The sequence below is a fragment of the Vidua chalybeata genome, chromosome 1, assembly GCF_026979565.1.
Source record: "Vidua chalybeata isolate OUT-0048 chromosome 1, bVidCha1 merged haplotype, whole genome shotgun sequence".
NCBI lineage: Eukaryota > Metazoa > Chordata > Aves > Passeriformes > Viduidae > Vidua > Vidua chalybeata.
In genome coordinates, this window is record NC_071530.1 from 31,087,327 (window position 1) to 31,100,144 (window position 12,818).

The 12,818-nt window shown below is 38.6% G+C and overlaps 1 protein-coding gene across 1 annotated transcript in view; it reads left to right on the forward strand.

The window, feature by feature from the left end:
- Positions 1–11,961, forward strand: part of ABCB5 (ATP binding cassette subfamily B member 5) — a 33,395-nt gene extending 21,434 nt beyond the window's left edge. The window contains exons 19-28 of the mRNA XM_053946272.1: positions 195–272; positions 771–854; positions 2,666–2,869; positions 3,555–3,655; positions 4,935–5,075; positions 5,568–5,724; positions 7,991–8,188; positions 9,081–9,287; positions 10,255–10,401; positions 10,941–11,961. Coding sequence (XP_053802247.1) covers positions 195–272; positions 771–854; positions 2,666–2,869; positions 3,555–3,655; positions 4,935–5,075; positions 5,568–5,724; positions 7,991–8,188; positions 9,081–9,287; positions 10,255–10,401; positions 10,941–11,138 — 1,515 coding nt within the window. The 3' untranslated portion in view covers positions 11,139–11,961. The remainder of the gene's footprint in view (positions 1–194; positions 273–770; positions 855–2,665; positions 2,870–3,554; positions 3,656–4,934; positions 5,076–5,567; positions 5,725–7,990; positions 8,189–9,080; positions 9,288–10,254; positions 10,402–10,940) is intronic.
- Positions 11,962–12,818: the final 857 nt, after the last annotated feature.

Sequence of the window (12,818 nt, forward strand, 5' to 3'; positions counted from 1 at the left end):
TTCCTTTCTGTGAGAAAATCAAGATTCAGGTTCAAGAATGTGAATGATGCTTTTCCCAGGACATATATATTCACAGGGGGTTGTAGGTGTGATGGCTTTTGTTGAGCTTCTTGGTGTGATTGCTTTTGTTGGGCAGATTTAAAAACAGAGTTACAGCATCAGATGAGAAAATGTGACTGGCTTTCCTCCTCCAGGGATTCATGTTTGGAAAGTCTGGGGAGACCCTAACAATGAGACTGCGCTCTTTGTCCTTCAGAGCATTACTTCAGCAGGTATGAATTAGGCAGTTAGGATACCGAGAGAGAAATGGGTATTGACAAGAACATGTGTGTTTGTAGAAACCTCTGAAAGGGACCAGAAGACAGTAAACTGGTGATTGGAAGTAGAAAGAACCCTACCATAGCCTTTGCAAATAAAAAAACTTCCTTTCCTTTCTGTATGTACAAATCCTTGTGGGTCCCTTCTGACTCAGGATATTCTATGATTCTGTAGCTGATGGGATAGGTAATTTGTAAGAGAATAGTTAACCTCTTCAGGACCAAGGAATGTCTAAATAAATGGCAGCTATAATAAAAGTTTATAAATGTTTTCAGGAAAACATCACAGCCAAGAACACTTTGATTACAAACATTTAGATGTCCACAAAAGAATATTTTTTAAGTGTCTTCTTTTCATTTACTTGGAAATGCTGACTACACAGAGAGAATATTCACTCAGACATCCTGTTTCATGTATTTTTTTGGAAGAAAAATCAATATATTTTCTTGCAGGAGATTGGATGGTATGATGACCAGAAAAATGCTGTTGGTGTTCTGCTAACTCGTCTTGCTACAGATGCTTCCCAAGTTAAAGGCGTATGTTGATTCTTTTATGTTTATTTTTCAAATATCTTTTTCCTTAAAAATATTAATTGCAACTGGCAAGGAACTCCAAGGTTATTTCAGGAAACAAAGTAGGAAATCGACCCCACAGACTGGTAGATGCCTTTACATAGCATGCTACAAACACATTGGAAATGATTTCTCAGCTGATAATTTACAACTATCAAAAATCCAGCAGATATTCATGTACCTTTCATGTACCTCCTTGCAAGTCTTTAAGCTAAATATATAACTGTAGACCATTTCACCATACAAAGTGAAATCTGCATTATGCTTGGACCACAGTCACTGGACCCTAGGTTTTTACACCATGTTATGGGTGTCACCCGAATGCCACAAAGAGGTTGCATTTGCAGGGGATACAAACCCTTACTGACCTCAGTGAAGAGAATTCTTCCCATTACCACAAAATGTGCTTCACAAACAGCAAGAAATAGACCAGCACAATTTAAAAGTGCCACAGAGGACAACGGCCAAGGAAGAGAACTACTCAAGAAACTGTTCTGTTTCTTTCTGTCTCTTTGCAGAGAAAAGCAAATCACTGCAGGACTTGTGGGGAAAAGTTTACTAATGTATTTTTTCCCCTTCATATTTGTACATCACAAATCTTTTAATCCCTACATTTTTCAGTCTCCATAGGTTTTTGTTTCTCTTCAGCCCTCCTTCATTGCAGGCTTGCAGGGATGAAATAGTCTTTGACATAATTTAGTCATCTTCATCTTTTAAAGTTTGTTTGCTTCAGTGGCAATGAAGTCTATCACCCTGTCAGGGCAGTAAAAAGGAGGGGTGCACACAGTTCCCTAACTACAAAAAACAACTAAGGCATGAATGGATGTCCAGAGTTATTGTGATGTCTGGATTACCAGACGTCAGTAAGTCCGTCCCATGCCTCATGCTGCACTGGATGAAGTTTCCAAATCCATCTTTATGTGCAACCCCTAGAACATATGGCAACAATTCACCTCAGCATTGATTTAATTGTTAATATTTTAAATGTATTGAACAAGAAAAGTCTTTTCACGGCAGGAAACCCTTTGGCAAAAGAAAGAAGAATATTTGCTTCCCACCCAAGAGTTTTTGTTTTTACCATCATGCCAAGGTCTGGAAGATGATCTATTTCCACAGGACTATTTGCAGAAGTTCTTTCTGCAGATCAGATCCCACCCAGATTCTGGATGCTAATCAACTCTCATTTTAAAAAGTTTTTGGTGAAAAGGCTATACAGGCTGAGAGGAGGTGAAATTCTTCAGAGTTAGTCTTTCCTACTCATTATCCCACTGAGATAAAGCATTTCTGTAGGGCGGCCAAATTCAGAGTTCTTTTCTCTAAGAGCACAACCTCAAGTGCAGCAATGTACGAAGCTAACGATGAATATTTTTCACCATTGTTAGTGTGGAGGGTCTCAGTGGTTGGCTGCTGTTAGAACCAAGCCACTCTTGCCTAATGCTGGTCATCAAACTGCCAACTTGCCCTACTGTCACAGTGGTCACAATTTTCTCTACCTTGGGTAGTGTATGAAGTCCTAGATACATTTCATTAAACAACTGTCATGTGCAACTCTCTAGACTACATTAATACCTCTTGAAGGCCTGAATGCTGGCAGGTGTGAGGAATCTCTAGGAACGAGAGAAGTTGGTGCATAATGCCCACACATGTGATTGCACATGGTTTCATTTTCCAGCCAAACCTTTGGCCTTAACTACAGCAATTTGAAGTGGTAATTTAAGCAACAAAAATTAAAAATCTAATTACATATACTTGGGGGGTTTCTGGGGTTTTCTTAGGCAACTGGAAGCCGACTTGCGCTGATGACTATGACTGTCTTTACCCTTGTGACTGCCATCATTATTGCATTTATATATGGCTGGCAGCTAACTTTGCTTATCCTGGCCTGCATTCCTTTTATTGTTGGTGCAAATGCTGTGAGTGCCAGCTCTATGACTGGTCATGCTGCAGAAGATCAAAAAGCTTTGGAAGAGGCTGGAAGAGTAAGTTCTTCAGTTCGTACAGAGTTCTGTGTGAGATCACTTTTAAGGATGACATTGTAGTTATATTATATCTGACTCAATTGTCCAAGATAAATGAAGGATGTTGAGAGGAATATTTATATATCTTCAGGAAAAGCAAAACACTGATAACACAAACCATCTGCAAATTAGAATATAAAAATGCATTTGAAAGCCTCCATAGTGGATTTCTGGGCAGTGGCAGCTGCAGCAGAAGCAGCCCCAGCACTGGTGCCTAGGGTGAGCAATGTGGCTCTGCACTCCTCTGCTGCAGCCAGAAGTGTTGCAACATTGATACTTTTCTATTCTGTCATAAAGGCAAGCCATTAATATGCTCAAGTTTCAGGGTACTGCCTTCACTCACCTGATAGTGCTCTTCCAGGAGAGTGAAGCAGTCCATGCAAAAGAGTAAGCTGTGTCCAGATTACTCGTGTTTGTCCCCATCTTATTAAATTTGGTTTAATTCATGAGGGTCACAATCCATGAGTTAGGGAAGACACTGCTGATGAATAATCTCATTGCTTAGGACTTTTCACCTTCATCCCTACTCTTAAGCAAGAACATTCTGATCTAAAATAATAAATGCTAGAGAAGAAATCAAGTGTTCATATCTTGCAGATTGCAGTCTTAAGAGATTACCTCTAATTTGTTCAATCTCTTTGTTTAGATTTCAACAGAATCCGTTGAAAACATAAGAACTGTAGCTTCACTGACCAAGGAAGAAGCATTTTATGAAAGATATGTTGCTTGTTTGAATCATACATATAGGTGGGTTTTTTTTCTTTACATTGAACTTTAGTCTTTCAGATTTACTGTAAATACCTTTCTTGGAACTTAGCCAATACCCTAAAGACTGGGAAGAATATCAATAGCTGTTCAGATAGCTCTGGAATTTGTATAGTCTCTAAATTTTAATATACATAATTAAGTGTAGAGTGACAAAAAAACATTGGTAGGATTTGTCTTTTATTATGAAAACACTTTAGAAACTGCATTCTTTGCATGTGTTACAGAATATTGTATTTGCCTACAATATATGATATGTGTTAACTCCATGTCCGTGTATTGCACTGATGCTACTTAACTTATGAACTGCCAGTTCCACCACACCCTTTATAACATAAACCAGTTTTATTCCTCCTGTATGACTTTAAAACCTTGAAAAGAACTTCATACTTTTCCCTTGTTTGATCCACTACATTCCACTGACTTTTCTCCACTGAAATGCATTTGAATCACTACAGTTGCCAGATGTTTCTAGCTCCATTTTATTTCAATAAAATAGCCCAAAATCTAAATTGCTTCTAATGTAAAAGAAGGAATTGAAAATGATATATTGCATCAGCCAAAATAGTGTTAAAATTCGATGTCTGGTGAACTGCTAAGAGCCTAGATTTGGGCAGGATGCTTGCTTGGACTGTCACAGGTCTGATTTACAGCTCAAACTAGAAAGGAGATTTCCTTTTCCTCAGAGAGCATCCTAAACAATGAGGACAGAGTTCACCAGATTCTCATTTGGTGTGTGTTTCAATTAGCTACACAAAATGAAACCTTTCCAGAGGGACAGATTGAGAAATAGTGGCATAGTCTGAATTCTAGTGGGGATACGCAGCAATGTGTCCATGCTCTGCTCAGATGGGATGAGCTGGTGGAAGCCTGCAGGCAGCTCTCAGGCCAGGCTTGAGCCTGCTTGTTTTCTTTATAAAATGGGTCATATGGGGTACTCATTAACTTATTTCATTTTAACTAACTGCTCTAGTGACCTGTCCTGCTATAAAAGCAATGGAAGGGGATTCAATTTAACATAACTGAGGATCAAGGTTTTCATTGCTTTCTGTCCTAAGGGTGGTTCTATGTCATGAAGTTGGGGCTCTTAGGGTCTGGCAAGGATTGTTTGTGAGTATGTGTGTTGTGGGCTGATTTGTTGTGGTTTTGAGGGTGAGCTGGATTTCTTGAAAATTTTATTCCAGAAGTCTGGCTATCCCCCAACGAGTGTCTGTTGTTTCTCTTTTACAAATAATTTATGGAAAGTATCTTCTTTTATCAGAAAATCTCTGAGAAAAGCCCCTTTCTATGGATTTACCTATGGAATAGCTCAATGTTCAGAGTACTTTATTAATGCAGCAGTCTTCAGATTTGGAGCGTGGCTCATTGCTAATTGTCTGAGCAACTTTGAAAATGTATTTATGTGAGTATACTTTATAAAACATAAAAAATATCAAAATTAGTACACAGTGTAGTGATTTCAATGCATGCAAATTATTTTATCAAATTACAGAGGTAATGGGGCATGGGAATCCAGGAATTCAGTCTGGTTGGAAGTTTTCTTTAGGCATAAGGGCTGTTTTGGGGAAAGGTGCATCTTTGGGCAGTGAAACAACAGAAGTGAGCAGCAAGCTCAGCACATCTACTCTGGAGAAGCCTTTGCCCTTCGATGTCCCTTCCAGGCAGAGAATGTTAAAAAGAGAAGTGATATGATAATGCTGTTCAGCTGTAAACTAGCTGTGGGAGCAAGCTGACCTTCCTAGTACTGGATGACATCTTGGAGTGTGAGGAGCTCCAGAAATATCATAACCTAAACATGCTAAAAAATCTTTATTTTGAAGGTATGTTTCACACAGTAGGAAAATAATGCATTGTTCTACCTGGAATGAATCACGCTTTGTCCTTTGCTTTTTAGAGTCTTCTCTTCTGTCATATTTGCAGCTATGAATGTTGGTCAGTCTTCTTCCATGGCACCGGACTATGGCAAAGCTCGAACGTCAGCTCAAAGAATTTTTCAGCTTTTGGACAGAAAACCTCTAATTGACAGTTACAGTGAACAAGGTGAAAAATTGGTAAGGGTTGGTGTCATTTTGTATGGGAGCTTGGCCGGATATTGAAGATGTTTCTTTGGGGTTTTGGGTATATTTTTTGGAAGGAGTTTTCTTTTTTCACAGGAAAAAATGTTGTAACAAAATAAATTAGTAATTATCTATTAGTGGCAATTGTATTCACAGGTGCCTATTTCTTAGGGTGTCACAAAAGGGTGCTGAATTAGGATGACCTAATTGTGACCTGAAGGGAGCCTATAAGAAAGATGGAGAGGAACTTGTTACAAGAGCATGTAGTGATGGGACATAGGGGATTGGCTTAAAACTGACAGAGAGTAGACTTAGATGAAATACTAGAAAAAAAATTATTTCCTGTGAGGATGGAATGAGTTGCCCAGAGAAGTTGTGAATATCCAATCCCTGGAATTGTTCAAGGCCAGGCTGGATGGATCTCTGAGCAGTCTGGTCCAGTGAAAGGTGTCCCTGCCCGTGTTAGGGGGGTTGGAACTAAATGTTCTTTAAGGATCCATCCAATCCAAACCATCCTATGGTTTTGTCAAAAAAACAGACGCTATATAAATAGTGATATACTGACTTATTTAGGGACCATATTATTTCTGGGTTTCAGACAGAAGTGTATGGCCTTTAAGGTAGTTTTTCTCTAAATGATAAAAAAAATGCTTTTCATTCTACTGACTCACAGTGTAAATGGCTTCAGGAAAACACTGATAATGTCATTTCCAATAAAAGTTTTGTTGTCTTTGTAAGAGTTTATAGGAGAAATAAAATACTAATGCATTTTTCTAATTATTTTGTAAATAAGAGAGATTAGTTCCTTTACAGAAAGACACTGCCAAAAGCCATCCTATTCCATCTGTGAAAACTTTTACAATTAAAAATGGGCTCTTGTGAAGTCAAAACAAGCTTAATGAATAATTTAGTTTGCGCTAAAGTTCAGGGAGGAAAGATAACAAGCAAAAAAACAATAAAAAGTATAAATCAGAAAACACACCAAAATTCCCCAAAAAGCCTTGCTTCTAAACCAAAATTGTCATTAAGGTGCCTGACCTCAGCACTTGTCAAATTTATGCATGTAATGCTTTCAATTTACATATTCTGGAAGGATTACAATGGCACATCCAGGTTCATCTAAATTTAAAATTAACTTCCCATGTAGGTTTAGAGGGTAGCTCCTGCTCAGGAAGCTGTAATCCAGTTTTCTATAACTTCAAGCTTATATACTGGATTTTCAGCCTTTAAAGTTCTGAGCATGCTTGCATATTTTCTTGAACCAGGGTTCTCTGACACAGACATTGAAAGACTTGGCAGGAGGTCTCCAGTAAAATAAAAATTAAGTGAAAACGTTTTTAGGGTAGACTGGACTTAACTGCCAGTGATGCCTGTGACTTAGCAAAGCAAATGTTTGAGTCCATCAAATTAGGTTATCACCTGCTGTGAGAGCATCGTCTTAGTGGTGCTGCTGGCATGTACAGGGGGCTGGCTCATACCCCAAAGAACAGGACAGCCTTGGCATTTTCCCCCTTTCTTCCACTTGTGCTTAAATATCAACCTGTCTAAGATGTCTAATTAATTATCACTGCTTTTTTAAACACAGCTTGTCCTTTGTGCTCGTGGATAACCTACTGAAGAATTTAGCTCTGTTATCTTAATCTCTGATTTTGACCTTGTGTTGCAGTTGTTCAAATTGTGCTACCTGCAGGGTAAGATCAGGAAAGCAAACGATACAGTTTATATCACAAGTAGAAGTATCTCAATTAGAAAAGAAAAATCTGGATATTTTCTACTTTTCTTAAGAGGGTGGTTGAGCACTGAAATAGGCTCGCCAGGGAAGTTGTCACAGCACCAAGCCTGACAAGAGTTCAAGTGTTTGGACAATGCTCTCAGGCACGTGTTGTGATTCCTGGGGATGGTGCTGTGTAGGGCTAGGAGTTGGACTCTGATCTTGGAAAGTCCCTTCCATCTCAGCTTATTCTGTGCTTCTGTGATACTCTTTTCAAAGATGAAATGAGAAACAGACACAAGAGATGCAGAAAACTTCTCCAGAAGGATGTAGTGACTTACAGATCATCCTATACTAGTGATACTATGCTCAGTTCAATATGTCATTTAAAAGAATTTCAAAAGCACTTTTGAAAACACCTTCCCAAACGTTCTTGGATCTCTCACTTTAATAACCAAGTATTAACAAGTGTTGTTATAGTTAAGGCTAATAAATGTTAATATAAGCATGTTAATATAAATGTTAATATAAGAACTCTCTTCTTTTCAGAGCCATTTTGAAGGCAACATTGAATTCAGAAACGTCCATTTTGTATATCCAACAAGGCCAGAAGTTCAGGTTTTGCAAGGACTTAATGTGAAAGTTAAAAAAGGACAGACTCTGGCATTAGTAGGAAGCAGTGGCTGTGGCAAAAGCACATCCATTCAGCTCTTGGAGAGATTTTATGACCCTGTGGAAGGACAAGTGGTAAGAATAGATTTGTGTAGCTATTAATAGTAATTAGATCTACACAACTCTTTATCTGCCAAGGTTTCAGAGGCTTTTGACAAGCCTGCTAGTCCCTCTGTTGAGATGCCTTTTTTTAGAGGTGTGAGTTACGGAGGCTGTGCCTCCAGTGGATCTGTAGGCAATCCCCAAACCCCTGTCATTGCCTGCCCTGTGCATTTGCCCACATGTCCCAGCAGCAGCATCCATGCTGGCAAAATGTGCTTCCTCAGGTCACGGATCTTGCCTGGGAAAGGAATGACCATGTCTGCCTGCATTTCCTCCCCAAGGCTCCTCACACCCTGGTCAGACAGGGGCATAACATTAATGTGTCTTGCTTGTCAGTGTGTAAGTTTTCCTGCTTATGTGAACTGACACATTAGGGACACAGATACATGCTTCAGGTAACACAAATGTAATCTCACCATCAGGAGGTCCCAACAGGCTATATGGGTTAATGGGTATAAAAAGTGGAAAGAAACCTCCTTTGGAGGCTGTAAGATCGAAAGACCTATGACTGAGAATATTTATTGTTGCGTTCAGCTTTTTAAGGGGCAGGCTATCCCATGAGTTTCCTGGTGCTTCTTGTGGTCAGTAGGGCTGGACGGACCTCAAGAACAACCTGTTACCTGCAGGTTGTTTCTGCTTGCTAGCAAATGGAAGCAAAACAACAAAAAATTAAAAACCAATGCAGGAAAATATTTCATCTATTCTGCTGGTTCTCCATTTAGCATGCAAGAAATTTACTTGATTACATCAGGTAAAATAACACATAATGGGTTTTCTTTTAGAATTCACATTTTCTGTTTACAGTAGCTATGTGTGGATGAGTTCAGTAGCCAGCTTGGCATCATGTTTCTGTTGCTTTTTCTAGCTAGCAGATGGATTTGATACCAAATCTCTGCATTTACAATGGCTGAGGTCCAGGCTGGGCTTGGTGTCACAGGAGCCCATTTTGTTTGACAGCAGCATTGCTGAAAATATCCAATATGGAGACAACAGTAGGATGGTTAGTCAGGAGGAAATTGAAGAAGCAGCTAAAGCAGCAAATATTCATGCCTTCATTGAAAAACTGCCAGAGGTAAGAGACAGTGATGTTCTCTTCACAGTGAGATCATATATTTGGAATGATATAGCAATATCAAGGTAGTGCTCGCTTTTGTTTCCCCTAATATAATAGCCTTTATGTTTTAAAATGTCAGTGTGTTTCAAGCTTTAAAATCCTTTTCCGTTTGTTCAAAAAAAAAAAAAAAAAAAGAAAAAAAGCAATGTTTTCATTATTACAGTGGTAGACAACCCAGAATAATTGGGGATGAGGGGGAGGTAGGGAGAGGGAAATAAGAGAATGTTCTATGTATAAGTGCTCATAAAATTTTTTTAATATATTTTTCCTTTGACAATAGAAACTCTTCAAGTTACTCTGATAAAGACATTTTTCCAAAAAAAAGAAACAATAAAAGAAAGCAGCCTATTTCTAATTGAATGGATGTGCACAAGGAATTCTTAGTAAATACAAAGGGACAGTAAATCAAAAGTGAATGGCATAGCATTTGACCTTCATGCCTGGCAAGAATTTGGTTCTAACAAGAAAAAATGCTTTGATAGCTTGTTTTCACTGTAGTTCTGGGTACCTGAAACTGAGGCAATATTATTGAAAAATATTTAATTTTCATTACTACTAATAATGTTTGAGATTCTTAATTCACAAGCAATGTAACTTCAAATTCTTTGTGTATATGTCAGTAAGAATTAAATTGTTTGTTAATCTTATGATCGTATGCTCTTTGGATGCCTCACTGCTTGTACCATTCAAGACCTATTCCAGCCTTTGAGGGAGTAAATTTTCAGACTGAATATGAATGTGTGGTTGTATATATAACTGCTTGTACTAGAGATGTTTATAAAGCCTTGGCTTTCTTAAAACCACTTGCACTATTCTTTGTTTCGAGATTAAATTGCTTAACTTTTAGAACCATGAATAAATTTTACTTTTCTAATCTTCCTTCTCTAATAGTATTCACTGGTGATCTTTATTTTCTAACATCCAGAAATATAATACCCGGGTGGGTGAGAAAGGAACACAACTTTCTGGAGGTCAAAAGCAAAGAATAGCAATTGCCCGTGCTCTGGTTCGTAATCCTGCTGTTCTGCTTCTGGATGAAGCTACCTCTGCTCTTGACACAGAAAGTGAAAAGGTGAATAATGATTATGATGTGAAATACTTACGCCTATGTACATAGCTAGTTGCTTTCTGTAGAATAAAATTAAAGCAAACATACTACAAATGGTCAATTGTGAAACAAGTCAGGTGTATCACAGTAGCTTTTCCACCTGAAAGGTTTGAATTGAACTATACTAGAAAGATATTTATATTTACTGAATAAAAAGTAGAAAAAAAAAAGAAATTTTAAGTATAAAACTCCACATTGATCTGATACTCCTCAATTGTCTTCCTCTCAGCTGTATTTGATGGTAAATACTTAATTTGTGTTCTGACACAAGCTGGATGCCCAAGAACCCACTCCTCCATGTCTCATAGTTGTTTGATCAGGCTCACTGACTTCAGTGAGAAATCCTGTTGAGTACAGTGCACACAGTGTCCTGTGTGCACTGACATGTATGTATCTGTGCGGCTTGTATTCAGGTGATAAGAGAGTGAGAAATCAAAGGTAGTTCCTAGGACAAGGGAAGCCTTTTCAGGTGCTAACAGTATTGTTGTGTTCTCTGTGGACAGATTGTCCAGAAAGCTCTGGATAACGCCCGGCAAGGTCGGACCTGCATCGTCATTGCTCATCGCCTGTCCACCGTGCAGACAGCCGACATCATCGTGGTGATCCAGAATGGCAGGGTGGTCGAGCAGGGCACCCACAGCCAGCTACTGGCCAAGGAAGGACACTACCATGCCCTTGTAAATGCACAAGTCTCTAATTAGTACTACTTGCTGAGTTGTTGGGGTTTTTTATTTTGTTTTGAGCTTTTTTTTTTTTTTTTTATGGGAAGACATTAAAATCTCTACAGAGGATTACTGTTGGCTGTGTTTGTGCTAACCAAGCAGGAACTGTGCTGCAGCATGGTTGCTGTGTCCAGTGTAGCCCTTGGCTCACACATCCATGGGGACGAGCAGTGCATGCCCGGTGCTGGGTCACAGAAGGTGCACAGAGGAGTCCTAGGGACTGAACATGTTGAGCAGTTTGGTGTGTCACATGCTCTGGAGGGTGTCAGACCTGGTGTAGTCTCACCCACAGCTCAGGTGGGTTCCCTGCTCTCTGTGTCCCTCCAAACCCTGGCCCACAGCAGCTGCCATAGACCAAGGTGATAACAGAGTATGACAGCAGTTAAGCATCATGGTTAAACAAAATGCTGGTGCTTGTGAGTGCTCTTTGGGTTTCTTCACCAGCCAGATGAAGTAATAAAGTCTTCTTTAGTTAAAGATTATTATCAATTCTCACTGAAAACTGAGATTCCAAAAAAAATTACATTTAAGAGAAGGATGTTGATTTATGGGTTTGGTTTTTTCCCTTACTTTATGCCCCATTTCTCATATTACTGTGTTTCTTGGGTATTCAATACTCCAATTCAGACAATAATTATAATAGCTACAACCTTTCCATATCAAAATAAATTGCATAAAATACCACTGTTTTGTTTAGTATTTTTCAAATGCTGACCTAACAGAGTTTAGTCATTCTTTCTATCCATCAAGATAATTTCAAAGGTTTTGTGGGGAGCTAGGATGGCATCTATTGGAGTGGATTCCTGTCAACCATGTAAACAGCTTTTCTTTAAAATAATGAAAAAATGAAAAGTTGTTTTCAATATAAGTTCCTTTATTTTCAATAGGCATAGTACTTAGGGTGATGGTTTAGTAGTGGAGCTGATAGCGTTAGGTTAACATTTGGACTTGATAATTTAAAGGGTCTTTGCCATTCCAAATCAGTTTATTATTCTATCAATAATTTCATAGATTTTTTTTAAGTGTTGGCAAAGCTTGTTTATACATGTGCTTTAATAATTTTTTATTCCTCTGATATATTCCTCAGGGTGCTGCAATACATCCTTTAACTGTTGACTGTGTAGTTAGAGTGACTCAGCAGCTGGGGTTTTTTGGCTGGTTAAACCCAACTGCAGCATTTCAATTTTCCAAGGCTTTGCATGTGGCTTTGGGTTAGGATTTATAGCCTGGAGCAACCTGCAGTACTTTATAATTTCCAGATTGTAGCAGACAAACTTACAATAATTACCAACTCCTTTGCTCATTTCACTTATTTTCTGGTATCAGAATCTGCAAGGGGAATAAAATACACAAAACAAAATCTGATCTCAGGTTTGCCAAAATAAATACCGTGGCTCTCCCTCACAGCTTTTTCTCAGAGACTGTTTCAAGAGAAATTTTTATTCATTCACACTCTTGTGTGATCTCTTAATTTTCTTGTGATAGGCACATACTATGGAACTGCTGCCCTTACTACATTGCCAATTATCTAATGTGGGCTTCAATTAATTCCCTTTCCCCGTTTTGTTTCTGCACTGCAGTTAAAATTACAAGCACTAGACTTTGATTCTCAGTTTTGAAAATAAAAAAAGGAAAGTAACCACTACTTTTCTTATCAGT